General features: G+C 52.1%; 1 protein-coding gene across 5 annotated transcripts; it reads left to right on the plus strand.

Annotated features, from left to right (window-relative positions):
* GABBR1 (gamma-aminobutyric acid type B receptor subunit 1) lies at nt 1-27,615 on the plus strand. Of its 5 annotated transcripts, XM_057555291.1 has the most exons (23): nt 1-71; nt 521-611; nt 1,296-1,499; nt 2,259-2,444; nt 3,844-3,864; nt 5,344-5,504; nt 8,887-9,021; nt 9,397-9,567; nt 10,626-10,727; nt 11,312-11,377; nt 11,820-12,011; nt 16,995-17,237; nt 17,862-17,925; nt 19,204-19,281; nt 20,636-20,786; nt 21,275-21,407; nt 22,730-22,846; nt 22,944-23,051; nt 23,473-23,566; nt 24,298-24,425; nt 25,002-25,130; nt 25,332-25,475; nt 26,158-27,615. In XM_057555291.1, exons 2-23 carry the CDS (start codon nt 521-523, stop codon nt 26,329-26,331), a joined length of 2,892 nt encoding a protein of 963 aa, XP_057411274.1. In that variant the 5' UTR covers nt 1-71; the 3' UTR covers nt 26,332-27,615. The 5 variants fall into 5 exon arrangements, with proteins under 5 accessions (XP_057411274.1, XP_057411275.1, XP_057411276.1 ...); XM_057555292.1 differs by lacking the exon at nt 10,626-10,727; XM_057555293.1 differs by lacking the exon at nt 2,259-2,444.
* Nucleotides 27,616-27,694: the final 79 nt, after the last annotated feature.

Below are 27,694 nucleotides of genomic sequence, written 5' to 3' on the forward strand. Positions count from 1 at the left end.
AGCGGGGAGGAGCGGCGGGGCCTGGGGCCTTGAGGCCCGGGAGAGCCGGGGAGCTGGGCCGGCGCGCCGAGGTAAGAGCCAGGGCCCGGGGGAGGCAGTGCTTGGAGAGGGGCGCGCGGGGAGGGCCGAGCCGGGGGTCGGGGGGCCGCGGGGCCGCGGGAGAAGAGGAGCGGCGGGGAAGGAACCGGGAGCGGCGAGGCGGCCGATCCGGGGAGCGTGGGGAAGCCGGGCTCCGGCGAGCCGCGGGGGCCGGGGGAGAGGAGGTGGTGAGAGGTGGAGTCCCGGGAGGGTGGGGGGGGCCGAGGGAGGCAGGAGGAGGGTGGGGACAGGCTGTCTCTCCTCCTCTCCCCCCACCCCGCGCCGGGCTCCGCCCCCGCCTCCTCCACGGGGCGCTTTTCGGGTCCCCGGGCTGAGCCGGGTCGGAGTCCGGGAGGCGACCGGAGGGAGGCCGGGCCGCCTCCCGGGTCCGGGCCAGCGCCGGCGGGGCTCGGTCCGGTCCTCACGGCCGCCTCTCACTCAGATGCTGCTGCTGCTGCTGCTGCCGCTGGCGCCACTCTTCCTCCGCCCCCCGGGCGCGGGCGGGGCGCAGACCCCCAACGCCACCTCGGAAGGTGCACCCTTCTCCGGCGACCTCGGGCACCCCTCCACTCCACTCCCCCTTTCCTCGCATCCCCTCTACTATCCCGTCGGCCCTACGTAGCATCCCGGCCTGGCAGCCCCGTCTGCTCGGCCCCACTTTACTACTCCTGACCTCTTTTCCATCACCCCGCGTTATTACCCAGCACCCGTTTCTCTGGCCCCCGGTACCACTCTAGGCCCCCTTTCTGTGACCCCGCATTATTCCCTCAACCCCGCCCCTCTTTCTGGGCCCCCCATTGCTACCTCAGTTCCGCCTTTTCCTTGGTCCCACCTTGCTGCCCAGGTGGCCTTGTAAGACCCCCCATCCCTCCTCTCATCCTAATTCAACTCAGATTCTCCTTTAGCCTTTCTTACCAAACTCACTCGCATAGCATACCCTTTCACGATTTCTTAGTTACTTTTCTCCATTACCCCAACCAGCACCCTTCCCTTCCCACTTGTGAGCTCCTTGACCCTGGCTCATTCCACTGTGTCCTTCAGCCCAGGGTCTGTACCCCTCCCCACTCTCACCCTCTCGCACCTCATCCCATCCCCTTTGTCCTCCACCTGCCCGTTGACCACGCCCTACCCTCCCCTGCCTCCCGCTGCTGACTCTGCCTTTTCCTTTTTTCCCCACCATCCCTCTCTTTCCGCCTGCCTCTGGACTCACCACTCAGGTTGCCAGATCATACACCCGCCCTGGGAAGGCGGCATCAGGTACAGGGGCCTGACTCGAGAACAGGTGAAGGCTATCAATTTCCTGCCCGTGGACTATGAGATTGAGTATGTGTGCCGGGGGGAGCGCGAGGTCGTGGGGCCCAAGGTCCGCAAGTGCCTGGCCAACGGCTCCTGGACAGATATGGACACACCCAGCCGCTGTGGTGAGTAGCCTCTCAAAGCCCCTCTCCTCTTCAAGCCAATTCTTCTTCCTGTCTCAAACTTAGCATCATTGCTTGCAGGTCAGCACTTTAAATCCAGTGTTACTAAATTCACAAGTACATTTTTGAACGACTACTATGTAAGAGGGGCTTTGCTGTGTGCAATTGCAGGCAGCAAAGTTAGCAACCTGCACATTTCATTTCATCCTCCCTTCATTAGGCCACTGCCCATTTGAGAAAATAACTTGGTTATTCATCTTGTGAGTTAGTCTCTTTGAGGATTATTAGTGGCAGATTATGCAAAAACATTCTAAAATGATTTCATCACATTTTCGAATACTTGTCTCCAACGGAGAGACCATATACCCCCAAACTAAAACCCAGTTTATCATGAGTATAAGCCAACTATAATAAGGCAAATCTGATTGTGCATCTAAAGTTACATACATCCACACATTTCAAAGCCAAAGAACCGCCCACTGTAGCTGACTTTGAAGAGGTCCCATTTTATGTGCTTATAGCTCCATCTTGGGTTCCTAGGATGGAAATGCTTTTTCTTTTTCTTTTCTTTTTTTTTGGAATGTGTGGATGCTTACAGGGTTAAGGGAGGAGTGGCAGCTAGAGAAGCTAATCCTTTTAACACCTGATTTCCTGAAGAGTAGGATGCTTGTGGACCCAAACTCAAATCTGAGCCCCCTCCCTGCTCCCTAAGGGGAAGGAGTCTTCTCCAACTCGCCTGTCTCTATTTTCCTGTCTCCACAGTCCGAATCTGCTCCAAGTCTTATTTGACCCTGGAAAATGGGAAGGTTTTCCTGACGGGTGGGGACCTCCCAGCTCTGGACGGAGCCCGGGTGGATTTCCGGTGTGACTCCGACTTCCATCTGGTGGGCAGCTCCCGGAGCATCTGTAGTCAGGGCCAGTGGAGCACCCCCAAGCCCCACTGCCAGGGTGAGGGGAACAGCTGCCTGCATGCAGCAGATGAGGACGCTTGTCAGAGGATGGGAGTGGGGTGGGAAGTGGGGAAAAATAGGGTGCTATACAAAATGGGGGGCATGCGGAGGCAGAGGTGAATGCTTAACACTTTCCTCCATCCACCTGCCTCAAACTTCCTGCTGCAGTCCCCCGTGTGCACTTTATCTATGCTGGGGGCTTCCTTCCTTTGCTTTTCTCTTTTTTAATATCTTCCCCATGCTCCTAATCCTTGGGTCTCACATTTTCTCCTTTCCTGTGAATCTCTCCCTCCATCACCCTTCTTAAGGTTTAACTACTCCAATTTTCCCCAGCCTCAGTTCCTTTCTCGAAACTTAGAACTTTCTATGCGTAACCTTCTTCTAGAATTGATCCCTCTCCCTTCATTATATACCTGAATTATTGTAAAGACTCAGCAATAAATCATATATCATATTTAGAAAAATCGATAAGATTGAAAAGACTGTCGGGGTGGAAAATTATCAGGGTAAAAATTTAAAAGACTTAAAAGTGGGGGCAGAATTGTCAGAGTATTAAGGACAACCCAGGGATGGGGTGGGAAGAGGACAGTCCTTTTCTATACCTCCTGGACAACCTCCATCATTCCCCAAGGGAATCTGTCTTGTGTCCACCACCCCCTTTTTTTTCCATCTAGTTCTGCAAACTTCCCCTTTTCCTGGGCACCCAGATTCTTCCTCTGCAGTCTTCTCTCCTGGGATGCAGGCGTACTTCATGCTTCCTCTACCTTTGTAGACCCTCTACCTTTCAAGATCCTTGGACCTGGCTCTCCTCACTTAATTATTCTGCTTACCATTCTGTAGTTTACCATTCCATTCTGGAAGGTGGGACTCCCAGCCAGGGGTGGATTTACTATGAAGCTAATGAACTTTAAGCTCCAGGGTTCCTCACTTACACAGGCCTCTTCTTGTGCTCGAATAACATAGAGGGTTCTAATAATGTGTTCACATGGTCATAGGTTTTTGTAAAAATTGCAAAAGTAAGATATTTTAACAGCAATAGTTTCAAATCAATTGCATTTGTAATTTTTTTCTCTTAAAGAGAGACCCCCAAATTTTATAATATTTAGGCTCCACAAAACCAGGATCTGCCCATGTTTTAGCTGTTGGCACTCCTGTCTCAAATTCTGTTGTCCTATGAGAAATAAAAGAAGAAAACCAACAAGTCCTGACCCACAGCCCCACCTTGCTCTTATCCCCAGGCACCCTCCCCTCAGAAACGCAGGCTTCTGCTCCGCACCCCCCCCCCCCGCCCCGGTCTTCTTCGGCATGGACAAGTGTGGGAGGGGGCTGGGGATCAGGCCTGGGAAGCTGGGCACCACTGGTAACTCCTCTCTGATCCCCGTCTTTCCTGCTGCCAGTGAATCGAACGCCACACTCAGGTGAGATCAGAAACCCTCATCGCGTGCACTGCAATCCCCTTACCCTTCACTCTTCACCCTCCACCCCCAGGGATTCTGCCCCTAGGCTATGAGTTCTCATCCTTCCCATTCCTTCCCCACCTTCCCCCACCCACCCCAGTACGCGGCTGGCCCTTTCTTTCCCTACCTGTTTCCAGCCTCCAGTCCCGGATTTCTGCGAGGCTGCGGTCCCTCCCATCTCCCCGCTTGGCTGCATGCCCCTCGGCTCCGCCTCCTCCCAGACTCCGCTTCTGCCAAATGGCAGAGCCCCAGCAGGGGGCGGCAGAGTGCTGGGAGACCCGGAGCTTCCACCTCGTCCTCCCCTGTGGGGTTCCTTCCGACCTTCTCTGGAACCTTTCCCTGCCTGCCCCCTTCCTAGGATTTCACCTGCTGACTCCATCAGCCTGGCCCACCCATCCCACCCATTGCCAGGCCTCACTCTCCCTCCTTCAGCTCCTCCCCACATCCTTTCCTTCCCTACGCCCTTCCCCTTCTCTTTTACCTCAGTTCCTTCTTCCACCACCCTTTCTCAGCCTCTGTCCACCGAGCCCCGTGTTCCCTTCCTCCACCCCCATCACCTCCCCCTGTACCCCAGCCCTCCCTCTTCCCCACCCAGCTCTCCCTCTCTCTCCAAAACCGTTCCCATCGCCCTCTCCCTCACCACCCTCAGTCCTTCACCCCATCTAGTCACACCCGCATTAGGACGCTTAGGCGCCAGCCCCTTTTCTCTCGCGTCCCACTCTCGTCCTCCCCTCCCCCATCGCTCGCTCCTCACAGCTTCAGCCTCCCGCGGCCCCCCCCCCCGCCCACCCCGGCACGCCCCTTCGCCTCGTTCCTCCTCCACTCGTGTTCCCTTAGGTGGGATCCTTCCCTTCCTCGTCCATCTCTTTCACCCTAGGGGTCGCATCCTCCCTCTCCTCCCCTCCTCTCACACTGTGGTTCCCACAGCGGCGCTCGCCTGCATCCCCGCCCGCTTCCTCCCTCCCTAACTCTGCCCCCCCCCACCCCGGCTGCCGCGCGCCGCCCTTGACGTCAGAGCCCCCTCCCAGCCCCGCATCTCCCTCCTCCTCCTCCTCCCCTCGGTCGGTCAGTCAGTCCGCGAGGAGAGTCCGCGGTGGCGGTGGCGGTGGCGGGAGCTAGAGCCGTGGGGGCCGTACGAAGCCAACCTCCCCTGCTTCCCCGAGGCCCTCTCCCCCTCCTCCGCACAAAACCAGGGATGGAGGCGCTTCCCCGACATCCCCTCAGCAGCCCTCCCCGGGAGAAGTGTCCCCCCTGAGCTCCTCCTCCTCCCCCAGCAGCTACCCCCGCCCCCTGCCATGGGTCCGGGGGTCCCCTCTCCCCGGCTGGGGTGGCCACTGCCGCTCCTGGTGGCGATGGCGGCGGGGGTGGCTCCGGTGTGGGCCTCCCACTCCCCTCATCTCCCGCGGCCTCACCCGCGGGTCCCCCCGCACCCCTCCTCAGAACGGCGCGCGGTGTACATCGGGGCGCTGTTTCCAATGAGCGGGGGCTGGCCGGGGGGCCAGGCCTGCCAGCCCGCGGTGGAGATGGCGCTGGAGGACGTGAATAGCCGCAGGGACATCCTGCCGGACTATGAGCTCAAGCTCATCCACCACGACAGCAAGGTAGCCCCGGACATGGGAGTGGGTGGGAGGTGAGGGCTTGGGGGGCAGGGGGCCAGCTGCATGTACCTTAGTGTGAGTCGCTTCTGGGATTGCCAGGCAGACCCCTCCCACGTGTGACTAGCAAGAGACAGGCTGGGGGTGTGCGAGCTCGGGGAGAGTCTCAAGGGCTGGAGGTTCAAGATGAGGGTCTAGGGGTTCAAGGTGGTTAATCACGCTGCAAGCCTGACCCTTCTGCTCCTGGAGACCCTTGGAAGTGTCGGGGTGGGGGGTGGTTGGAGAAACTGGGGATGGGTTTAGGGTACAAGCTGATCCAGTTCCTCCAGGGAGTAAACTAACCCTGGGATGGGTTGGGGGATGGAAGGAATGAGGCGGGAGCTGGATCTGGGGTTTACATTTACCATGGTAACAAGGTAAATCTTGGCAGCAGGTTGGAGCTGGAAGGAATAGGGACCCAATGAGCAAAATTCGGATGGACTTGAGCGCTCTAGTTTATTTAGCACAACAAACAGCAAGGTAGCTGTGGTCCCTACCTGACTCTTTCTCATCCCATCATCCCCAACCCTGTCGCAGATTCCTGGATTGTGAGACTACATGGCATATTGTGGTTGGGGAAGGCTAATGGTCAAGGAATGGGCAGAGGCACTAGGAAAATGATAGGATTAGAGGTCCACACAGGAGCCCCCGCAGAGCATGGGGATGGTGAAGAGTCAGGACTCAAGGAAGAGAAAGAGAACAGGAAAGAATGGCAGTGGGAAAGGGGACCAGGAGGAGGGCTGGGGACAGCGAGAGACCCTGGGGAGAGACCCTGGGGCATGTGTGGAACTCAGCTCCTAAGTGTCTTCCCTGCAGCACTGTAGCCTCTGAGATGTGAGAAGGGAAATGGGATGTAGGGTTAGGGGGGTGGGGAAGAGGGAGAGGGGGGAAAGTAAGAAAATTTGGGGTAGTAGGGGATAGTCCTGCAAGATTCCTTTCCCACCCCTGTCCCCTACATGAATGATTGGGAGTATGGGGGCAGGATGTGGCACAAGGAAGGAAGGCGATTTGGGACCTCAAATCTATCTTCTCTCATAGGAGGCCCCAGAGACTTAAGGGGTTGGGGGAGAGTGAAAGAGTACAGAGGGGAGCACTTGGTGATTTAACACCTGGGGTGGACTGAGGATTTATATTCGTTCTTTAGAACAGCAATCTACACCTAGATACAGGTATGTGAGGAAGGAGGGGGCAGAAGCGGGGTTGAAGATAGGGTGCTTGGGGAGAAGAGCGCACAAGGACTCTTAGGGAACTTTGAATCCCTTCTGATGCTTTTACAGTGATTCTCAAACTTCAGTGTACCTAAGAATCCCCAGAGGAGTTTGTTAAAAATACAGATTCTAAATCCTTGGTCAGGGATGAGTCCCAAGGATGTGCACTTTTTCCAATCAAAATCCCATGAAGCTAACCCCAGGATGCCTATAGGAAGGGCCGCAGGGCACAGGAAAAGAATTAGTTAGGGTAGGAGAGGTAGGAAGAGAAAGAGGGTCAGATCCCATGGAGGAGTCAAGCTTAGGAGAGCAAGAGAGGTAGCTGGCTATGGGGGTGGGGGGGGGAGTATGGGGAGAGGGACAGGGAGGGATGTGTGCAGGCTTTAGAATAGGGGATTGAAGGGAGCTAGGGGAGCCCTGGGTGTGAGCTCAAACTCATGCACCATGACAGGTGATTCCCTGGAGGTGTTGGGGAGCAGATGAGGACCCAAGAGAAGGGGGGCTGGAAGAGAAAATAACAGAGGCAGCGAGGGGGAGATGGAAAGGCAGACAAACTGGAAAGTGTCATTTCCTGCCTGCAAATCCGGATCCTTGCTCCTTGCGAGAGCAGCGGAGGAAGTCTATTGGAGAGGGGGTGAGAATCACGCGGCCCAAGGGATGTGCAGTGATGAATAGGGCGTGGAAGGGGAAAGGGGTGTAAGAGAAGGTCGGGAAGGAATGAGGAAACAGAAGGAGAGACACTGGAGTAGCGTACATTGCCCTGTTTGCCTGTGTATTATGTGTTCTTATCTGTCTTCATTGTTCCTATTAACCTTCTCTTCAGACAAGAAAGAGAGGGCCACAGAGGGCACTTGGGAGAAGCTGGGGGCAGGATCTGGAGTGATAGATGCAGAAAGGTGGGACGTGAGAATGGTAAAGATACACAAAGATGCCCAAGTGGGAGGGATGCAGAACCTTCCAAACACGCAGTTGAGCAGACACTGAGCACTGCCCTTAGCAGGGGTGCGGGTGGGCGGGCAGCAGGGAGCTGGTTCTTTGGGCCAGCCTCCCCTGGCTCCCCCTTCTCCAACTTCCCACCGTGTCCCAAATGTCAGGCCTCAGTGGGAAGCGAGCAGGCACTAGGGGGCCTTCTTTATTTCCTTCTGCTTGCTCCCCACCCCCATATCCCCCTCCCCAGTCCCCTCTGTCTCCTGTCTGTCCCCTCTGCCCTGGCTCCCCACTGGCTTCCATTTCTTCCCCACTTCGTTTGGGGCTCCAGCAGCTTCTGAAATGTCATATTTCAGCAGGAGGGGAACAGGCAGTGGGAGCCCTGTGGCTGGCTCTTCCTCCCCCCACTTCCCCTCCTCCCCTCGCGCCTTCCTCTCGAGCTCTCTGCATTGTTTGCTTTCCCAGCTCCATTCTTCTCTTTCAGGCACCCCTAAAAGCATCTGGTTTCTTGAGCATCCCATTCTATTTATTCTCCCCAGCTCTTCCCTCATCCTTGTTTCTCCCCACCCCCTTTCATCCCTGAATGTCTTTTTTTCCCAATGCACCCGTCAAATGTCAGAGCCCAGCAGGAGGACATGGATCCGCTGAGCCAGGACCCCCTGGTGGTCTTGTCCCTGTTCTCTCCTGTTTATTTATCTCTAGCCCTGATAAAAGAAGAGGGAGAAAAAATAGTAGGTGGGAGAGGGAGTTTGCAGAGGTGAGGGAGGACTCTTCATAATATGGCTTTAAGGAGGCTGTCTGGGGACTTGAGGAAAAATTTATTCATATTCCTGCAGACTTTTTTCTACTCACAGATGTTTGGAGCATAGAAACCTGGGGAAAGGGGGTGGGGTGATGGAGCGAAGGTGGGCTAGGGGATGTCTGAGGATGCGCTGAAAGGAGGGAAGGCAGTGTTTGCATACATACTGATGGGGGGTGTGCAGGAGAGGGTGTGGGTAAGGCGCCAGGTGGAAGACAGAGAAGGGTGTTTCACAAATGAGGGGAAAGGAGACTCAGGAAGGAGAAGAAATGGTGATAATGACAAAAGGGTTTCAGCAGAGGGATGGGTAGTGGGGGAAGTAACTAGGTTGTTGGGGGAAAAGAAAAGAGTAGGTGTTGCAGGGAGGGGAGGAGCCCTGGGGGAGCTTCCCCTCATCCCCTCCCTCCTCGTTCAGTGTGACCCAGGCCAAGCCACCAAGTACCTGTACGAGCTGCTCTACAATGACCCTATCAAGATCATCCTCATGCCTGGCTGCAGCTCTGTGTCCACGCTCGTGGCTGAGGCTGCCAGGATGTGGAACCTCATTGTGGTAAGCAAGGCCCTGGGGGCCAGAAGGTGGGGCTGTCGCCTGGGCTGTACTACAGAGGGGGTGTATTGCGGACCACAGCGGACCCACTTCCGAGATACAGAGTCCTTTGCAGACCTGAGCTAGTTGGCCTCCTAGCAACACTGGCCTGCCAGGGCTGCAGCTGACCTGCTCTCCATCAGAAGGAGTGGAAGTCAGCTCAGTGAAAGGGCACCCTGATGGAGGGGGCTTTTGAGAATCACTTTTCCTTGGGCAGAGGAAGGGAGGCTGGGATAGAGTGAGAGAGAGAGTCCCAGAGGCGGGGAAGGGTTGAAGGAATTCTCGGCAGCTCTTAGTGAGGCTGCCATGAACACGTCATCCTGTCCCCATCTCTCGTAGCTTTCCTATGGCTCCAGTTCACCGGCCCTGTCAAACCGGCAACGCTTTCCTACGTTCTTCCGAACTCATCCGTCAGCCACACTCCACAATCCTACCCGGGTGAAACTCTTCGAAAAGTGGGGCTGGAAGAAGATCGCCACCATCCAGCAGACCACTGAGGTCTTCACCTCGGTGAGGAGGCACAGGGTGAAGGGAGCCTTTGCTCAAACCCCAGCACAGGGAGATGTGACACGGGATTCATTTGCGGGGCAAAGACCTTGATTCTTTATCAAAAGAGAACACACTCCGAGTGGGTTAAGTGCATGTTCTTCCTGTAGCCAAAGGAATGAACAAGTTGAGTTTCCGGGACCCTCTCCAACTTTCTGGTTTTAGGATTTTTTTTTTTTCCTGCTTTGATGCTCTGTCCCGCAGACAGAGAGATTCCAAGTGACCCAGTTCTATTAAAGTAGGTTCACTCTAAAGTTGAGGCAAGATAAGGGAGAGAATATGAGATAAGAACCTAGGGAAGTAGTAGATTCCAGAGGCATTCCAGGGGGGTGGTGGGCGTGTGTGAAGGGAAGAGAGGGAACAGAGAGGGAGGACGGAGGGAGAAGGAGAGAAGAGAGAAGAAAGAGGCAGACAGACGCGTGCATGTACGTGGTCTGGTAATTGATTCCGAGATGCGGACGTGCAAGGAGAGGTGGAGGGGAAGAGGGAGATTTGTGGAGGAAGAAAGGAAATACCAGGCTCTGTACCCAGAGAAGACAGTCTGCTCCCTCTCTGTAATTCTGTGCTTTGGGTCCTCTATTCACTCTCATGTTTGGTAGCTCTTTAATCCTCCGCCAACCTTCTCTCAGTGACTCAGGACATTCTCTGATCCTTTGTCTGTCTGCCCACTTGCCTCTTGAGGTTGACATCATCCTGCCTGTACTAGACCCTGCCTCGTCTTTTCTGGTTCCTTTCTTTTCCTTTCCCCCATTTTTGCTGTCAGGTAGGAGTGGGGTGATGGGGTGACTTCCCTGGACACAGATCCTCAGGAGGGGCTCACCAAGCACCTTCCCAGCTGGAAGCTACATCCTAAGGCTCCAGATGCTTTCCTTCGAACTCTCCCCACCGGGGACGGGGCTGTTGAAGGGAGCTTCACAACCGCTCTTCCTTTGCTCTGAGAACGCAGCCCTCGGTACCACCTCCAGTCTTTACTCCTTTGAGCACCCTGTGTCTTTTCTATTTGTTCCTCATCCCCACCCAAGACTCTGGATGACCTGGAGGAACGGGTAAAGGAGGCTGGAATCGAGATTACTTTCCGTCAGAGTTTCTTCTCAGATCCAGCTGTGCCCGTCAAAAACCTTAAGGTGGGATGGCAGGGGGTGATGGGCCCAGCCTGCAAGGGTCTGGGTGGGGAAAACAGTGGTGGGTTGGAAAGGAGAGTCAGGCAGGGACAGGTTTTGTTTTGTTTTTGTTTTTTGGTATTGAGGTATAATTGACATATGACATTGTGTAAGTTTAAGAAGTACAACGTGTTGGAACTTCCCTGGACGTTCAGGGGTTAAGACTCTGCGCTTCAAGTGCTTCCACTGCAGGGGGCATGGTTTTGATCCCTGGTGGGGGAACTAAGATCCCACAAGATCCCACATGCCTGCATGGCCAAAAAAAAAAAAAAAAAAGTACAATGTGTTGATTTGGTACATTAATCTATTGCAATTTATTACCATTGTAGCATTAGCTAACACCTGCATCGTGTCACATAATTTCGATTCTGTGAGGCAGTAGCGTCTCCTGGGGAAGTTTAGCTCCATCTTCTAGCTGACATTTATCTACTACCCATTGACAGAACCCTGCACTAAGCACTTTGGGGCAGGAAATCAAAGCTGTGAAAGTGCTTGGCTTAGTCCCTTCCGGCATCCCTCAGGAGCTCTGTTCTCTCTCCATTCTGTAGCGCCAAGACGCCCGGATCATCGTGGGACTTTTCTATGAGACCGAAGCCCGGAAAGTTTTTTGTGAGGTGGAGTTGGAATCTGAGGATGGAGGGGCACTGGGTGGGCTCTTTGCCTTGGGTGTCTCCTGGGCTCTCCCCTCTGCATCTCTGAACAAATGATCGGAGGTGAGGATTAATACGAAATCCCTGTCTGTTGGCTCTGACTCCACATCTTGTCTTCTCACACATGTGACACTCTCTCCAGGTCTTATTTTCCTATCGCCTTGTGTTTCTGGAAGAGCCTGTGAATCCCATCTTTCCTGTCTGGCTGGAAAAGACCACTTAAAAATAGAGGCTGGGAGGCACTTAGAAGGAGGAGTAGTCCAGCCTTCCCTGCTACCCCCAGACTTGTAGATTTCTTGTTTCAATTCTCTGCTCTTCTCTGAATCCCAAGAGGCTGCATAGTGTCAAGTGAGATAAGACAAAGAAACAAAACAAAGACCCAGCCCTCCTCCTCCTCTGCATTCAGGTATACAAGGAGCGGCTCTTCGGGAAGAAGTACGTCTGGTTCCTCATCGGGTGGTATGCCGACAATTGGTTCAAGATCTATGACCCGTCCATCAACTGCACAGTGGACGAGATGACCGAGGCGGTGGAGGGCCACATCACCACTGAGATTGTCATGCTGAACCCTGCCAACACCCGCAGCATTTCCAACATGGTGAGTGTATGAGGACTTGGAAGCTGGCACCTGGGCAGGTGGAGGGGACTGAAGGGGTCTCTTAGGTGAGGGGAACAGGTATGGAGTTTGGAGGTCTAGGAAGGCAAGGGACCTCTGCCCACCCTGAACTTGTTTGCATCATGTTTCCTGTGGATTCCGCCTCGGCTGTGACTTCCTTGGGCAGGGAAGAGAGAGATATGAGAGTGGTGTGTTCAGTGGGCCCCTGATGAGTTGCAGAGCTGTTACCATGGAAATAAGGAGCAGTTGGCAAGAAGTCAAATGAGGGAGAGGCGTTAATGATAATATAGATGCTGTATCTGCAAGCACACCTTTACAGGAGCGCTGTTCCTGGGCCAAAATTCGTTTCATTTTCTTGGTGGCTTCAGAGTACTTTAGAGTTGCTTAATATTCACTCCTGACTGATACTCAATTAACTTGGCTCCTGATGCTTTTTTAATGATTCTCTTTTAGAATTTTAGATGTAGAAGGGATTTTGAAATCTGTTAACCCCAGATAGCTGGTTAGTGACAGACCTGGAGCTAAAAGACACACTCTCTGATGTAGGAATCAGCCTACAGGTGAGGGGCACAAGTGAGTAGGGCATGGTATGGCGGGGAGACCCCTTTCTTGCTCTGCACTGCATCTTAAAGAGTACGAGAATCTTGGGTGAGCTTGATAGGGCAACCTATGTGTCTGCTTATTATTCCAAGTGTAGCCCCTGGTCTGGAATACCTGCTTTGGAGAGCATGCTAGGGGTGAGTGAATGACTGTAAAGCCACCCTAATATCTTATTTTTAAAAAGTTGTAGTAATAATCACTTTTATGTAGTAAACCAGGAGCTTAGATACATGATTTCAGTGATCCTCATTGCAATACTCTGATGTAGACTTTTCATTTCCATTTTATAGACCAGGAAATTGAGACTCAGAGAGGTTAAGTGATTTATTGCAGGTCACCAGCTACTGAGTGGTGAAGCTGGAATTGAATTCTAGTTGAATCTAACTCCAAACCCTCTGCTCTATCACCTCCCATGGAAAACCCTGAAGTCTCACTAACAAGCTTGTACTTTTATCAGCTAACAGTGTTTAGCAGATGACAGTTTTTGAGCAAGGGAGAAATAAAATTCAGAAAGTTTATTCTGCAGTGGATTGTGATGGAAAGGTCAGTTGCCACAGGTACTCTGATCATGGATACTGTCCTGGGACATTTCCAAGGGATCTTGGTTGAAAAATACGATGGAAAAGTTCTGCAAGATCACTTCCCTGTAGAGCATCTGAGAAGTGAGTTGTCCTTGAGAACCTGTGGAGATAGAGGAGCTGGTAATCAAAGCCAGAAAGGCTTGTTGGTACCCTGAGCCCAGGACCTGCCAATAGTGGCTTCTGCCCCATAGCAGGGAACTAGAGGATCCCCTGGTAGGACACAAGGATTTGGTTGGGGGTATAGGGTGACTTCTGGGCTATTGAACAGCATGAGTTGGAGGGTCTCTTTCTGGCTCTTCATCTCTAGAGAAAGATGGTGTCTGCCCTTGAGGTCTAGAGCTATTGCTAGGCCTGCTCAGTAACCTAAAATGCCAGGTGAAGAGGCCAAGATTTTTTAGAGGGTAGATGCCATCTTAACAATTGACTAGAGAAGAGGTTGTAGATGAATCAAATAGGACCAAGAGAAGTGGACCAAGAAGCAAGGGTCGAGTCTACGGCCCAGAGCCAAGGAGATTTAGAAAAGAAGCAGAGTTGCCTTCACTCTGTAAGGATGGCCTTATGTTTAGATCAGTAGTTCTCAAACTTTAGCCTCTGTCAGAGCCACAACTGGGCTCTTCTCTTGGAAGTTCTGATTCAGTGGGTCTGGGGTGGGGACTGGGACTTCACATTTCAATGGGCTCCCTGGGGATGTAGATGCTACTGGTCTGGGGGACACACTTTGGGGACTCTTAGGGTGGTGGTTTTCAATCAGAGGTTGCAATGTTTAGGGACAATTTTGGTTGTCACAACTGGTATCTAATGAATAGGCCAGGAATGCTTCTAATCAACCTACAATGCATAGGATCGTCCCTACAACAAGATTATCCTGCTCAAAATGCCACTAGTACAGAGATTCAGAAACTCTGGTTTAGAGAAAGAGTTTTTAGGAGCCAGATATGGGAGAGTGGATTAGACTGGTTTTGGAGAAAAGTAGCTCTGGGTTGGAGCTGTACTAGAGATCAGGTACACCAGCACACCTGGGGGTAAGACTGTCAGTAGATTCTGATTGGGATAGAAGTCCCGTCAGACCTGGGTATAATAGAAAATAAAAATCTACCTCAGGATACACATTTTAGATCACCGTTGGGCACCTATTCTCATACAGAGAGACAGCCAGACAGGGCTGTTAATAATTTAGGATTGTAAATTTGTACTTGGTCATTTCACTAATTTCTATGGGTTGGGGAATTTGTGTTGTTCAGTTTTCCTTAAGCCACCTTGTAACATTTACATTTGAAAATTTACAACCATCTTTGCTGACCCAAAGGGGAGAGATTTTTTGGTAATTTTAGTCATGGGTGGGGACAGTGGTGCCCCCAGTGGCCAAGTGTGTTAGCGGTGGTGACCTGGAGCCAGCAGAGAGTATGAGGATCCGGGCAGGGGACGGCGACATGCAGAGCAGATGATTCTCTTCCCATCTGGGTGATTTTCGGATGCAGTGTTTACTTTGAACTGAAGGTCGGATGGACTTGGAGGCTGAAGGTTTACTCAGAAAGTCTCAGGCTAGCTGCTGTCTGTCAACGGGTGCTCTCGGAGAGAGACATTTCAGCTTACAGAGACAGTGTAGGGTCGTTGGAAGAGTATGGACTTTGAATGGGTTTGAATCCCAGCTCTTCCACGTACTAGCAGTATAACTTCAGGCAAGTGAAACTGTTCTGTGCCTTAGTCTCCTTATCTCTTTCTAAAATGGGCATATAATAGTATTTACCTCATTGGATTATTTGAGAATTTAGTAAGTTGATATATGTAAGGGCAGTATAAATGTTAGCTATTATTATGATTAACATTATTCTGTATAAGGAGTGGTGATATTAATGAAACATTTCAATAAAAGAATTAAGAGGACTTGGAGATTTCAAAGAGTCTAAGGTGATTCTAAGGTTTCAATCTTATATACTGGGGAGTGTTGGAAAATAGAGCTTATTCTTAGATACTTTTAATTTCAGGTTATTGATTATATAGTTACAAATGCCTTAGAGACAGTTGGAGATTCAGGACTTGAAATATTGAGCTGGAATTATAGATTTCAATATTAGTAACAAAGATGGAGTTGAAAGAGGAAATGTAACTTACTTTATACCCAGCATTTTATACATGTTGTTATTTCATCCTTATAATAACTCTTCAAGGTAGTTAATGTTATTCCCATTTTAAAGCTGAATAACTACATAGTGAGGTTTAATAACTTGTTTCAGATTATATAGCAGGTAGGTGGATTAGTTAGAATTAGAAGCCATCCTTCCATTTATCCATCCAATGGACATCTTTCTTAAAGACAATTTTTTGGAAGCAGGTTAAGTTTACAGCACAATTGAGAGGAAGGTACAGAGATTTCCTGTATGCTCCCTGCTTCACTCGTTGATAGCTTCCCCCTTTATCAGCTTTCCCCAACAGAGTGGTTATAGCTGATGAACCTACGGTGATATATCATTGACACTCAAAGTCCATTGCTTACATGAGGGCTCACTTGGTGTTGTACATTGGGTGGGTTTGGATAAATGTATAATGACATGTATCTACCAAACAGAGCATTTTCACTGCCCTAATCTATAGACACTTATTATTTGTCCAGAATGGGCTGGGCATAGTGCTGGATGCTGAGGTTTAAGAGCAGAATGGGACCTGGTCCTGTCCTCAAGGGGAGTAGAGCCCAGCCCTGCCTGTCTTCAAAGCCCAGGCTGCTTCCACTGCACCACACTGCCCGTCCTTTGCATTTCCCACTCCCCTGTGTCTCCAGAAAGTTGAATAGAAGGAAAAGTGGGCAGGGCACCAGGAACAAAGATTTATATTTATTCTTCATTCATCTATTCATTCCTTCATTAGAGTATGTTTGTATATTAATAAATTCCAAATCTAAACAGAGTTGTGTAGTGCCCCCGTGTATTACCTGTGCCATGCCAAGAGGTGGCCACTGAACTTTTCCTCATACAGTTTCTGGGAGATAAAGAAGGGCAGAAGTGATTTTCCCCATTATATGGAAGACATTTCCAAAAACTGAAGCAATTTACTTACAGTCATTTAGCTAAACAATGTTACTGCCAGGTATAGATATTCAGGTCTCTTGATCCATTTCATGACAGAGTTAAAGGAGCTATTATTCTTTTTAGCTTTCTTGGAAAAAAAAGACAGAGGGTTGGGAAGGGTGTGGATAGGGATTGAATAATTGTCTTCAAATGTGTGAAGGGTGTTTCTGCAGTCCCAAGTCTTCTGAAAACCCTCCAAGAGACAGTGAACTGAAAGCACATGAGGCTGGCAGGAAGTTAGCATGCTAAAGAAAAATCTTCCTGGTTGACAGAGTGAGGAAGGCTGTGGTGTCACCTTTTCCGGGCTCTTTCAGAATTGGAGGAGTTGTTAGTTCCTGCGTCAGCTCTGTTGGGAAAGTCTGAAGACTGACAGAACACCAATGCTGCCACTCTTCACTGGCGCAGCCAGGTCTTTGCTTTGCCCTCTCTCTGCTTTCTATCCTTTGCTGTTCATTATGCAGAGCATCTATTTATTAAACTTCTCTGTTTGCAGTTCTGAGCTAGCAGCTGTGCACACTAAGGCCATCGGACCCAGCTAACTCCTGCTCTAGTCTAGTAGCTTCTGATCTAAGACAGACACGTGGGTATAGTTAAAGATGTCCAATGTACATACTCTCAATCTGACAACATGAACACAAACCATCCTTTCAAGTCAAAGTGCCGGAGCAGAATCAGAAGCCCACCCCCACTCCAATCCTTCCCTCCTGTTCTTCCCTCCCCAGACGTCCCAGGAGTTTGTGGAGAAACTGACCAAACGACTAAAAAGACACCCTGAGGAGACGGGAGGTTTCCAGGAGGCACCACTGGCCTATGATGCCATCTGGGCCTTGGCATTGGCCCTGAACAAGACGTCTGGAGGGGGTGGCCGTTCGGGGGTGCGCCTGGAAGACTTCAACTACAACAACCAGACCATAACAGACCAAATCTACCGGGCAATGAACTCCTCGTCCTTCGAGGGTGTTTCCGTGAGTTACAGCAACCCCTCACTTGCCTCTGTCCTCCCATCCAGAGAGACCCCTCCCAGCTCCTTCTCCTAGAGACATGCATTCTGTCTTTCTCAGTTACCTCTCTGCAATAATCGGTCTCAGACCAGGGAAGTAGGAGCCCCCAAACCAGAAAACCCCACAGAAGGCTAGAAGGGAAATGGTATATTCCGTTTCTTTCAACCTCTCCCCTCACTTCTCTTCAGTCCCGATATTTATGAGTCAGATGAAAATGATAGGATTTTAAAAGAGGAAACAGCCTGAAAGATCATCTACTTATTCCTTTTAAAGTGGGGGAAAACAGCGTCCAGAGGGATTTGGTGGCTTTCTCGGGTCACACAGCCAGAAGCCAGGTCCCCTGGTGCTCTACCTGGGGATTTTTCCCACTCAAATCTCCTGGGTGAAGCTTCTTTTCAAAAGAATAATGTTTCTAAAATCTAGGGTATAGGCATCTGGGGTATGTCCTATATGCAGGCAAATGCCATAAATAGAATTCATTCAGAAGCTCGATTACATCAAAAACATAAGGATTCAAAGAGTTCCTGATGTTCTTTTTTGCTCTTGCTTTTATCGCTTTGCCTTCCTCCACATGTTTCTCCCCCTCAGGGCCATGTGGTGTTTGATGCCAGTGGCTCTCGGATGGCGTGGACGCTCATCGAGCAGCTGCAGGGTGAGCACAGGGGCGTGAGGGAACGCGGAGGTCGGGGGCCAGGCTGGGGCTGGGCTAGGACACCGCCTGGGAGGAGAACACCAGGAGGAGACATCAAAAGATTGCCTTGGTGCCTCCCTACCTCCTGCCCGCTCTCCTAATTGTTTTCATCAAGCTTTTAAATAATAATAATAGTAATAGTAATAATAATAATGATGATAATAAAAAGCTTAGCTATGGGTGGGTTTCTCTGAGTTGCAGTGGTTGTGCATGCAGATTGAAAACAGCCACTCTCCTTCCCCAGTGGCCCCCATTTTGATTTGAAAGATTTCCCTTCGGTGGCTTGAGTTGAGGGGTTCATGAATTGTTAGTGGTGCACTCATGGACTCAAGAAAAGCGGAATCTGGGAAACCTGCTATTTTTAAAGGGAATCCATTGCATTCCCTTGATTTGTAAACAATTATTTCTAATTTTTCTGTAGTACGTATAGTTTGGCTTTTCTAGATGGTATTTTCTTATACCTTAGCACACTTCACGTACTTGCAAAACTTCTGAATTAGTTTTTCAACTCCACCCCCCTCTCAGCCTCTTAGAGCAGGGCCAAAAGAACCATTTCTTGGCCTCCTGTGAAAAGTTTCTTTCTTTCCTTCTCCCCACCTCCCACACCCTCTCAGATCTTCTTTGTAACCAGGACAAGAGGGAATAGACTTCAGTCATGGTCAAAGGGGTGTGAATTGGCTTTAGAAGGGAGAGTTATGATAACTGGGGCAGCTCTAGAAATCTTAGGAGTGACTGAATTTCACTTCGTGGCTTTTTAAGAGGCAGATGCAACTTGTCTAAGGAATTAGAAGCCAAGTCAACGGAAGAGAAATTTCTAAAATTAAAATGAAAGCCTCTGGGAAAATAGATCCTGTGATTCTGTCTATCATGAGAGGGAGAATAAGCAGAAACACGTTGAAAGGTTTAGAAGCCAGAATCACAGTGAGAGACATCTTGCTGAGGTGTGAGCCTGTGGAATGGGCGGCAGACATACTGTACAGCCTTCTTCACTGAAGGGCTTTAAGCATATAACATATTCTTCTTTGTTTGCGTTGCCTTGGAATCCACCCTATAGTGCTTTTAAGTCAGATTGCTGATTCAAGTGACCCCCAGGTCCTCCCAAGTATCCTTCAGGGGCTCAGGTGAAGGGAAAATCAGATACGACCATGGAGAACTACTTTAGGGAAGCGGGAGGTTGAGAATGCCTGGGATCGGCTCTTCACCTACCTGTGGTCACTCCCTCTATGATCGTCCATCCAGGTGGCAGCTACAAGAAGATTGGCTATTATGACAGCACCAAGGATGACCTTTCCTGGTCCAAAACGGATAAGTGGATTGGTAAGTGGATCCTGTTTATATTTTCCTTCAACCCCTCTGAACAATTCAGAAAAATGGTGTTTGAATGAGGGTGGGGTGGTAGGTGCCATTAGGTTGAAATGTGCCGGGAGATGGGCCAGGGCCTGGGGTTCAGAGAAAGGGAATGAAACCACCAAGACGTGGGTAGGGGAGACTGGTGTATTTGGAGAGGGAATAGGCAGTTGGTAGCAGTGCACTCTTAAAAATAGTACATTGCTGGGATGACTGGGGATTAGAGGCAGGGGGTGGGAAATGGCAACTCCATTTGGGTTTCCCAGATGTTCTGGTGACTTGAGGTATCTAAACCAGCTACTTTAATCCTAGAGTTGCCTCTTCAGCTTTGATAGGAAAATGGTTGCTTAAACTGTAGGAGAGGCTGCAAAACCTCATTGAATTGTCTTCTGCTAAAATGTGCTTTTTAAAGAGAAAAAGGAAGCAATTATATTCTTTGTGTGCTTGGTGAGCTAAATGATAGGAAATGGGAAAGATACTCGAGGTGGGCGAAAGGAGGGCTCTATTGATCAAACAAAGGTTTGGCATCTTAAGGAGGGAGGGGAGACACAGCGTGGAAGACAGCTGCCATCTGCCCTGCCCAGCTGAAATCTAGTAGTTCTCAGTACTGGTGGAGTTTGGAAATTTTTTTTATAATTTGAATTTAGGACAGTGTTCTGTATTGCTATAAATGCTTCATGGCCTAAATTATGCTCTTTTTAAAAAAAGCTAAGCAAATTGAAATTAGTCTTTTTTTTTTCCTTTCTGTGAACTCTTTGACAAGTTTGAGCTTCCCTTTAATAATAACTGAAAAACACCTTTGGGAATATCACCCTGCCAGCAGTAAAATCACGGATCAGTTTTTTTTTTTTTTAATTCCTCCTGAGGTTAGGAGGCCAGACTCAGTACGTTGAGGGCCTTTAGCTTCATGATTCTATGATTGTCTTTTGCAGCTTTTGATTTGAGTTGTAAGAGACCTCATAAAATTTATTTCTCAGTATCCCCTTCTTTCTCCTCCGTTTTCCTTTGCCGCAAGAAGGACAGAAAAACATAAAGAACAAACAGTAACGAAAAAAAAAGACTCTACAACTTCGGTGATACAGCTCAGCTTCTAGCCCCATCTTCTAGTCTCATTTCTGATTATTTCCTAAGAGCCCCAGCATCAAAGAGCATTTGACCTGCAGCGGCCCCTGTTCAGGGCAGTTAGGGCCTCCTGTCCTCAGAGCTAAGACCTGGGTGCCCATCAGCAGCTTTGTCCTTCTTCCCTTTCTCCCGTCCCACCTTCATCCCTTTGTCCTCCCTCCTTTCTCGTCCCCCTCCCCTCCCCCTCCCCTGTGCCATGCAGGAGGGTCCCCCCCAGCTGACCAGACCTTGGTCATCAAGACGTTCCGCTTCCTGTCACAGAAACTCTTTATCTCCGTATCCGTTCTCTCCAGCCTGGGCATTGTCCTAGCTGTTGTCTGTCTGTCCTTTAACATCTATAACTCCCATGTCCGGTAAGTTTCTCTTCTGACATTTCCCTGTCCTTTCTGCTTCTCCAAGATAACAGTCATTTGCTTGAAGGGAGTGAGAAGGAAACTGTGTGGCTTCTGAGGCAGTGCGTCCTTGAGGTTTCCACTCTGAATTATTGCTTTCCCAGTGACCAATGGGAACAAAAAAGGAGAAACCAGCTATAACTCCCATACTTGCTCCAAAGCAACTAATGGAAAAAAAAAAAAAAAGCCTTTGGGACCGGGTAGCACAGTGTGCGGCTCTAATAGATTGTGTATGGCGGGGTCCCGTGCAGGAAGCCCTCTGCAGCCCCGCCATGACCCAGCTGGCTTTGTCTCTCGAGGCTCTGCTGCCTGCTCCAAGCCTGCCTTCCTTTGCCCCGGCCCTGAGGTTGGGGTCAGGCCCTCGTAGGGCGTTTGGGGAGCTGAGCCTCCCTGGAGAGGAGGGGTAATTCTGCTCTTCTCCCTCTCCCACCCTTCTGCCTCTGCCCTAGTTATATCCAGAACTCACAGCCCAACCTGAATAATCTGACTGCTGTGGGCTGCTCTCTGGCGTTAGCTGCCGTCTTCCCCCTCGGGCTGGATGGTTACCACATCGGGAGAAGCCAGTTCCCCTTCGTCTGCCAGGTGAGGAGGGGGTGGCAGGTCCCTTGCAGAGCATGGCTCTCCCGGCCCCTCAGGAGCGCCTTCTGTGATGCGCCGTCTCCTGCCTGTCCTTCTCCTTGTCTTTCCCTGACCCTTGTCCCAGTTCCTTCTCCTGACATCGCCCCTCTGGTCTCTGTCTGGCTCCATGCCTTCTTTCTGTGCCTCCAGAAGTTTTCATTCTGTAGCTCACTTGTCAGTTCCAAGGTTGCCATGGCATGTCTTGCAGAGAGGAGGGGGAAGGTATCGAAGGCGAAGGAAGGGGGTCTGCGCAGAGAACCCTTGGACAATGGTGGCCTGTCCGTGGCTTGGGGGTTGAGAACAAGAACTGGGGACTTCCCGTGGGAGCCTTAGTTGTGGTTTGGAAGGACGCAGGCGGGGCTCTGAACCAACAGCAAGGAGAGCTGGGGGAAGGGACTGCTCTCACACAGGGAGGAGGCCTTGTGGGACTCCTGGTACGTGGAAGGTTCTGGGGCTGCTTCAGCAGCAATATTTGTTTGGTTCTCTCTTATGCTGGTGGGAAACACCCACCCTTTTCCCTGCCCCTCCTTACTCCTTCTCTCTCCTCTGCCCTGTGCCTGTCCTGATCATGCATCCGTGCACATGGCATTTGTGCACACATACACCTACAATTCCTCAGAGGCTCTCTGTCCCCAGTGAGACCTAATGCAGTGGGAGAGCAGACAATTAGCTGCAGTGACATATGAGAGGTATCTGCTGTGGGAGCAAAGAGAAAGCAGCTCACTGTCCGAGTAGCTGGGCGGACCTCACAAAAAGCGGCATTTGAATAGTGAAGGATGCAGGGGATTTTGTCAGCTGGAGAAATAAAGGATGGTTACTCCAGGAGCAGCGGGAGCATCCTGTGGGTGGCAAAGACACAAAAGAGAGTAGCTCAAGGGTGAGGGCGAGCAAATGAGCAGTTCAGCAGGGCTGGAGCATGGGGCAGGTGAGGGCCTGGGGGGAGATGAGCCTGGGAATTTGGGTGGGACCGTGTTGTGAAAGGTCTCTTGCCACATCTGGAGGTGTTCAGGCTGCAACCTGTAGGCACTGGAGAACAGTCAGAAGTGACTAAAACCCAGAGTTTTTTAGCACGATCACCCAGGTGGCAAAGTAGCAAAGGTGGATGGGAGGAATTTGTGCAAGGTAGGGAGACTCGCCGCCACCCTGCTGCTCCCCTCCCCCCCGGCCCCCCTACTGGCTGCATCCTGCCTGCCTTGTCATCTGTCCCCTCCTACAGCCTGCCCCATCCTGGCACAGTCCCACCTGTTGCCCCGCCCTGTTCTTTCCTGCCCTCTCTCCTTTCCTAGGCCCGCCTCTGGCTCCTGGGTCTGGGCTTTAGCCTGGGCTACGGCTCCATGTTCACCAAGATCTGGTGGGTCCACACGGTCTTCACAAAGAAGGAGGAGAAGAAGGAGTGGAGGAAGGTGAGCTGCTTCCGATGCCTCGGTCCCTAGCGCCTTGGCTCTCGGGGTTTGGAGGACCCCCCACCCCAACACGCCTGTACTCCATGTGTTCACCCAGACCCTGGAGCCCTGGAAGCTGTATGCCACGGTGGGCCTGCTGGTGGGCATGGACGTCCTCACCCTCGCCATCTGGCAGATCGTGGACCCTTTGCACCGGACCATTGAGGTACCGCTTGGGAGAAGGCGCTGTGGTCAGGAGGCCGAGGGGGGCTCACTGGTGGAAGGGCCTCCGGGGCTGCGTGTGGTCTTGAGGAGAAGAGCCGCTCGTGGGAGGTGTTTTCCAGCCCAGTGCATCTCAGCAGCTCTACCTCCTTCCTGGAGGGAGCTCCACCAGAGGCTCTGGATTCATCTGAAGTAAGGAAGTGGTGGGGAGCTGGCAGGACGTGCAGACTTCAGATATCATGGAAAGCGAGGGAACAAGCACTTTTAAGGTGTTTAGGCAAATGCTCCCGGACCTAGAGTGGGATCTGGCATCAGAATTGAGGATCTCATCAGAAAGAGGGGGCAGAGTTGGGAGTCAGGGATTGAGCAGAGGTGGGAAGGGGAGGATGGCAACCATCTCTCCTGTGGCCCTGTCTCTCCCTTAGACTTTTGCCAAGGAGGAACCGAAGGAAGATATTGACGTGTCTATTTTGCCCCAGCTGGAGCACTGCAGCTCCAAGAAGATGAATACGTGGCTTGGTGTGTGGGATGTGGGGGGAAGACGCCACTAAGGCAGGGGGTGGGGCGGGGCAGGGACAGTAGCTTTGGAGGGAGACGTGTCTTTGGAAAAAGAGGCAGAGAGCTCATGTCCACCCGGAGCACATGTCCTCTTGTTTGTCATTGCACTCATCTTTTCTGAGAATGGGGAGAGTTGGTCTTTCGCGTGAGGAGCTTAGGTCTAATGCAGGGATGAGGCAGAGCTTGCATTCATCAGAGGGATCAGTGATGATGCCTCACCCTTATGTCCAGACCTGACACCGTCTCCGTCTGGTCAGCTCCCTGGAGTAAGACCGGGGCTGTGAGGGGTTAGGCCCCCTTTGGCCTTTTTAACATCGCTCTGACCTATGAGCACAAATGGCAAACCTACGCTCAGTGTGGAAAGCCGTCTTCCCACCTGGAGAATAAGGGAGTGAGACACTGTGCGGGGCCCAGGCCTTTGTTGGCTGACAGCTGCTCATGACCATCATCGTCCTGTGCGACTCGGCTCCTAGTCCCAAGAGGAAGCAGTGAGGTTGGGGCGAGTTGGGTGGACAGTGGGGGCAGCAGACGGGGAGGGGTGTGCTAGGTCAGAACGGGTGGATTGGAGAGGAGCCCCCCTTTTCCTTGTGGGGTGATCAGAGGAGCAGCCGCAGGTGAAGACCACAGAGAGGAGGGGAGTGGGTGCGGCCTGAAGGTCTTGTCGCCCGCGTGACCCTTTCCTGCCATCCTAGGCATTTTCTATGGCTACAAGGGGCTCCTGCTGCTGCTGGGTATCTTTCTTGCTTATGAGACCAAGAGCGTGTCCACCGAGAAGATCAACGACCACCGGGCTGTGGGCATGGCCATCTACAATGTGGCGGTGAGCTCCCCGGACCCCTGGCATCGACCCTGGGGACGGACTATAGCAACCCAGGTGGAGTGGCCTGGGATGAATCAGGTGCCAGATGTGGGGTCAGTTGGGTGGAAGTCTTCAAACGTTTTTTAATGTCTCGGATTTGTTAAGCACTTTACAGTCTATAAAGCACACGTTAATCTTCATACGGCCACCCAGTGAAGTGGATATTAGCATTCCCACTAGATAGATGAGGAAGCAGAAACAGGTGAAGTTACTTGTCTGTGGTTCACAGGCTGGAATCTGAATCGAGATTTCCTGCCAAGGATGCCCAGGGACTGGCTCTCGGGGACTCTGATGTGTGTATAGAGGTCCTGGGAGCTCCTGCCTTGAGGGAGGGGTTGACCTAGAGCTGGAGCTGGGTTGGAACAGTTTGTTTGGCATTCTTCTCAACATAGAGTTGAGGATGATCCTGACTTTGGGTCCTTTTCAAATGGAAAGTTGCCCAGGAACCTGTCCCCATAGACTCTCTCGCAGGGGAAGAAGACCTCGGCTCTCATCTGAGCCGGCAGATCTGTGACCCCAGACATGTTCTGCCCTCAGGTCCTGTGCCTCATCACGGCTCCGGTCACCATGATCCTGTCCAGCCAGCAGGATGCGGCCTTCGCCTTTGCCTCTCTCGCCATAGTTTTCTCCTCCTATATCACCCTGGTTGTGCTCTTTGTGCCCAAGGTGCGGTTCTGGGTGTCCTCCCACCCTCTCCAGCCTGTGTCCCCTCCACGCCTTCGTCGCATGTCCCCTCCTCCCACTTCATCCCTTGTTTCGGGCCCAGCTTGTCCCTCTTGTTTTTGTTCTTTTCAACTGCAAGCCACCGTCAGCTAAGCACTGACACAGTCCCTGCTCGGCCATCCATGCCCCTAACCCCCACCCCAGATGCGCAGGCTGATCACCCGAGGGGAGTGGCAGTCAGAGGCGCAGGACACCATGAAGACGGGGTCCTCGACCAACAACAACGAGGAGGAGAAGTCCCGGCTGTTGGAGAAGGAGAACCGTGAACTGGAGAAGATCATTGCTGAGGTATGCGGTGAAGGCAGGGCTGGTGGCGGGTCGGGGAGGCCCACGTCTCAGGTCCGGCTTCTGGAGGCAGAGAGCCTGAGATCAGCCTTCGGGAGCCTGTGGTTTACCAAGGGAGGGTCTCAGGAGACAAGTGGCCAGGGAGTGAGCAGAGGAGGACAGGGAAGGGGAAAGGGTGGAGCCGGCCTCAGGTAAAATTGCAGTTGGAGGCGGCTCTGGAACACGAGCTGCACGGTTGGCTTGACCTGAGGAGGAGCCGAAGGGGTGGCCCTGGGCTGGGGGTGACTGGCAGCGGGGCCTGAGGGTACCCTCCAGTGAGAGGGGTCTGGGCAGGTCCCCAGGGTGTCCACTGCGCCCCTGGCTGTAGCTAGGGGCCGGCGCAGTGTCAGGCTGGGGGGTGCTCAAGCTAGGATGACACTAATCTGTGCGTGAGTTACTGGAAGCTGTGTGCACGGACCTGTGTCCCCTCCCCCCAGCCCCTTTGTCTCCCTGATCTCTTTCCTTCACCTGGTGCCCCGCTGTATTCTTTCGGCTCTCCCTGTTCTTCCCCACCCCGTGCCTCGTGTTACTTTCTTCTGCCAGTCTACCCCTGCGTCTCCCACACGTTGTCCTCTGCCTCTCTTTCCCTCCCCCAGCCCTTCCTGACTTCCTGTCTCCCACTCGCCCAATTGTTTTCTTCCTCCAGAAAGAGGAGCGCGTCTCTGAACTGCGCCATCAGCTCCAGTCCCGGCAGCAGCTCCGCTCCCGGCGTCACCCTCCGACGCCCCCAGACCCCTCGGGGGCCCTGCCCAGGGGGCCCCCTGAACCTCCCGACCGGCTTAGCTGTGATGGGAGTCGAGTCCACTTGCTTTACAAGTGAGGGCGGTGTAAGCGGGGACAGGCCAGTAGGCGGAGGGAGAGGGAGAAGGGGAGGGGGGTTGGGAGGAAGCAGGGGATACCAACCCCAGGTGGGAAGAACACTACTCCATCCCATCTCTTGTAAATACCTGCCCCTCTGCAAGTCCCGGGGTTTTCTGGGTCTCCAGTACTCCCGGAGCCAGGCCCTGTTCTCTCTCATTCGTTCGTATAATTTGCTATCTCTACTTCATAATCTAGTTTGTACCTGGCTTGAAGCTTCTCACTCACTGGCTCCTCAGCAGCCTCACTACACACACCCTTTTCTTTTCCTCTGTCTCGTTGCCACGGCAACCCCACAGCTCCCTTGCCTTTGTGCTCTGCTCCCATCCAGCAGGGGTCTCCCCAAAGTGCTCTCTCTACCCTAACAGGGCCTGGCCATTTCTCTCACCATCCTAATCTCCTTCCAACCCACTTGCCCCTCCACACATCCACAAGTTTTGTTCCTCTCGAATTTTGCTTCTCCAGGGCACTCCACTCATTCTTCTTGCCAAGGCTCACATGCTCCTCTCTGCCAGACACACACGTACCCTCCCCTCCCCTGCTCGTTCCCACTGCACAGGCTCCTGTGTGCACATGCGTTTCACATGCGCTTTCTCCACCCTTCCTGTGGCCGCATATGCTCCATTGTATTCCCTTCCCTCACGGCTGTGTGTGCCCCTCTCATGGTCATGGGTGTGTCCTTGTGAGGGCGTGTGTGGGTGGCCGTGTGCCATTTGTCTAGCATGTCTTCCCTATGTGCACACATGCAAGCTTATCCGTGCACTTTCCCTACGTGCCCTCGTGGTGCCTTGCGTACCCTCTTCTTTCTGCACCTTAAAATCATTCTGTTCTTCTAACAGAGTCATATGCACCCACGCTGCACACTGCTACGCACTTTTCCCCAGTTCATGTTTGGCATGGCTGTCCACATCCTCTCTGTGTCACACCTGGTTTCTGCTCACACTCTCCAGCCTCTCCTTTGCGCTCATGGACCACCCTCGGTCCACACTCACAATCATCCTCTCCCAAGAGTGTTCCCTTTGGTTTTGTGTTTTTCTGGGGGAAAGAAAGGAGAAGAAATGGGGGCAGGTTTGGGGAGCTGCTTCCAGTGGATATTCGGCGAGAATCCTGACCAAAGGAAGGCACTCCTGACTGTTGAGATGGAAGATGGTCCTATTGGGCAGAAAGTGGCGTCCCTTTTGCACTGTGGTGTCTCTTGGGGAAGGAGCTCCCCAAATCTCAATAAACCAGTGAACGGAGTGACTCAGCACCTTGTTCTTTACTGTGAACAGAGTGGGCTTCAGCCCAAGGAGGGAGGCGCGGGAGACTCCACGTTGATGAAAAGG

This window comes from Balaenoptera acutorostrata, chromosome 10 (genome assembly GCF_949987535.1).
Source record: "Balaenoptera acutorostrata chromosome 10, mBalAcu1.1, whole genome shotgun sequence".
NCBI classification, from domain to species: domain Eukaryota; kingdom Metazoa; phylum Chordata; class Mammalia; order Artiodactyla; family Balaenopteridae; genus Balaenoptera; species Balaenoptera acutorostrata.